The sequence below is a fragment of the Trichechus manatus genome, unplaced genomic scaffold (genome assembly GCF_000243295.1).
Source record: "Trichechus manatus latirostris isolate Lorelei unplaced genomic scaffold, TriManLat1.0 scaffold00069, whole genome shotgun sequence".
Taxonomy (NCBI): domain Eukaryota; kingdom Metazoa; phylum Chordata; class Mammalia; order Sirenia; family Trichechidae; genus Trichechus; species Trichechus manatus.
Window position 1 is genome coordinate 5,018,633 of NW_004444005.1, and position 3,336 is coordinate 5,021,968.

Below are 3,336 nucleotides of genomic sequence, written 5' to 3' on the forward strand. Positions count from 1 at the left end.
GGCTCCTGGTATCCCCATGGCTGAAGGGCAAAAGGAAAAATTGCCGTACTTCATTATTTCCCAGTTGTTAATACTTCATCCTGATTTCACCTTGCGCTTCATGATTTGTTGAGTGTTCTGGTAGGTCTTATGGAAGAAGTTGAAATTGTTGAGAAGAAAGTGAAGATCTGAATTAGAGCATTTCTGTAATTTCTATGTTTTCCAACTGTTCTAGACCGTAAAGAAAGAAGACTGGAATTGGTCACAATCAAACTGTGGACAGATTATTTCAGTGTGTTGAAAGTCTTATCAGACAAGATGCAGTCAGGAAGTGAATGTAGTTAGTGAAGGGAAGGGGCTGGCGGCTATACCCTAGACTAGACCTTGGTAGAACATAGAATCTTGTGTCATATCCCTATGAATTTTCAGTTCCCCAGGTCTGTCAGCCTCACCCTTCCTCTTGCACACACTGGAGTACAGGGTATCTTGCTGATCTGGAATGTATGGGATGTTTTAGGACTCAGTGCTCTTTGAGGATGTGGCTGTGGTCTTTACCCAAGAAGAGTGGGCTTTGCTGGACCTTGCTCAGAGGAAACTCTACAGAAATGTGATGATGGAAACCTTCAGAAACCTGGCTTCAGTAGGTAAGAATGGCATCATTTTTTATTTAATCCTTTGGTGAACAAAAATATTGTATTCATCAACTTTGTTCCAATATTGGAGCTGAGGAATTGGAATACAAAAAACAGGCATGGTCGCCTGCTTTGTGTAGCTTACATATTCTCTCTTCCCCATTGTCTTAGTTGTCTAGTGCTAGTATAACAGAGATACCACAAATGAGTGACTTTAACAAACAAATTTATTTTCTCACAGTTTAGGAGGCTATAAGTCCAAATTCAGGGTGCTGACTCTAGGGGAAGTCTTTCTGTCTCTGGGGAAAGGTCATTGTCTCCCTTTTCTATTTTTGGCTCCTTGGTGATCTTCATGTGGCATGGCATCTATCTTACCCCATCTCTGCTTCTGATTTGCTTGTTTAATCTCTTTTGTATCTCAGAAGATAGATTTAAGACATACCCTATATTGATACTGTCTCATTAACGTAACAAAGCCCATTTCCAAAGGGAATTACAACCACAGGTATAGGGGTTAGGATTTTCTACACATATTTTTTGGGGGGTACAGTTAAATCTGTAATACGCACAAAAATAAAATTCTGTGTATTGAAGTGAGTTTTCAGTTCTCTTGTGATTAAAAGCCTTGAGGCTCTTTTAAGTGTTGCAGGTGTAAGCATTGTTTCCAGGGGTTTCTTTAAGGGACTGATTGATTTGTGATTTGGGGCCATGTAAGAGTTTTACTGTGTTTATTACAAATTTGAAATGATTATTTTGCCACACATATACTCACACCTGCTCATCTGCAGAAACCCTGAAGACCAAAGTACTGGCACAGTGTCAGGGAAATGTTCATTGCTCTACACTGTCTTCCCTTCTGGTATGCATTTCTCCATGAGCATCTTATCAGATACATATTTCCCCATAAGCACCGTTTCTTCGAGAGAAGCAAGGGAATGATCTGATGAGAGTGGAGATAGGACTAATCCAGGCCACTCTGTTGGGGAGCACTAGAAAAGCAGTAATTATTTAAAGAAGCAGTCCTGCATGGAGGGAATTAGATTTGAATCAGGTAGAAGTGTCTTTCAGGTGGAGGAGAGAGATAACTTCACAGATACCTGAGCTTACTTTTCTGACTTTATCAAACCCCTCACACCTGTGGTTATGGGAGAAATACTTTCTCCTTTTTTTTTTTTAATATTACATGTGTGTTGTGTCCAATATCTTTCTACTTAGCTCTCCTAATTAAACATGTTTATGTCACCACCATTCTCAGCTCTCAGGAAGTATTTCCTAGTAAATGGCTTTTTAACCATTGCCAATGTTCTTATGCTGTGAAATGTGTGTGAGTTGTTCTTTATTCACTGCAGCATTTTCCCCCTAATAATTCCTTTCCTTTTTGTTTCATATTGTGAACTTCACATTGAATCACTTGGTCAGAGTCTCAAAACCTTGATGGAGAAAAGTTATACATTGAACGTATAATAGCGCAAATCATGAATAATGATAGCTGGTCATCCATGTTAGGAGAAATCTTTGAATCGCTTGGCAGCGAAGATCAGCCTAAAAACGAGGGGCAACATTTGAGGTGAGTCTCATTCAAACAAGAGAAAACAGTGCTTCAGGAGAAAGTCCTAAGGTACATGACGTGAATATATGTGTGTGTGTATACGTTTAGAGACTTTCCACAATACAACGTTTTCAAAAATGAGCTTTGGATATTGAGTATTTGAAACATAAGTTTACTTGTATACAATTATCAGAAAGCTTCATATTCAAGAAAAATATTAGCAGTAACGGTAATATTTCTGCTAAATGGTTTAATGTATGAAAAATGAGACAACTCCGAGTTAAAAAAGTATGCACGTTCACAGTGTTCACCAATGGTAAAATGAAAACAAATTTATTTCCAACAGCATGTTGCCTGTCTTTAACAGAAGGCGTACAGAAGAAATTCTCCATGGAAGTAATGAAAGCAGTCCGTGTGAAAACACCTTCAGCCAGATTTCAAATCTTAATGTGCTGAAAAGAAATGATTCAGAAGTAAAACCTTTTGAAGGTGGTGACTGTGGAAAAGCCTTCATGGAACACTCATCACTTAAGCTTCATATCAGATCCTTCACGAGACGCAATACTTGTCAGTCTAAGGAACGTGGAGAAGCTTGCAGTTTGCCCTCTAACCAAAGCACTTCTATGAGAACTCTTGCTAGAGAGAAACCATATAAGAAACACTATCAGTGTAACAAATGCTGGAAAGATTTTTGTAGTGTCTCATCCTTTCAGAGACATGTTAGAGATAGTAAACATGAATGTAAAGAAAAATTTCAGAATGGAAATAAACCTTATGAATGTAAGGAATGTGGGAAAGGCTTTAATTGTGCCTCGGCCCTCACTACACATATCAGAACTCACAGTGGAGAGAGACCTTATGAATGTAAAGAATGTGGGAAAACCTTTAGTCAGTCATCACACCTCAATACACATACAAGAACTCACAATGGACAGAGGCCTTATAAATGTAAGGAGTGTGGGAAAGCCTTTAGCCAGACCTCATCTCTTACTTTACATGTAAGAACTCACAGTGGAGTAAGGCCTTATAAGTGTAAGGAATGTGGGAGAGCCTTTAGTTATGCCTCAGGCCTCACTACACATGTAAGAACTCACAGTGGAGAGAGGCCTTATGAATGTAAAGAATGTGGAAAAGCCTTTAGTAGTTCCTCACATCTCACTCAGCATACAAGAACTC

At 38.9% G+C, this 3,336-nt stretch overlaps 1 protein-coding gene across 1 annotated transcript in view; it reads left to right on the forward strand.

The window, feature by feature from the left end:
- Positions 1-592: 592 nt before the first annotated feature.
- Positions 593-3,336, forward strand: part of LOC111821186 (zinc finger protein 699-like) — a 4,956-nt gene continuing 2,212 nt past the window's right edge. Inside the window, exon 1 of the mRNA XM_023734517.1 lies at positions 593-623. Within this exon, the coding sequence (XP_023590285.1) occupies positions 593-623 (31 nt within the window). The remainder of the gene's footprint in view (positions 624-3,336) is intronic.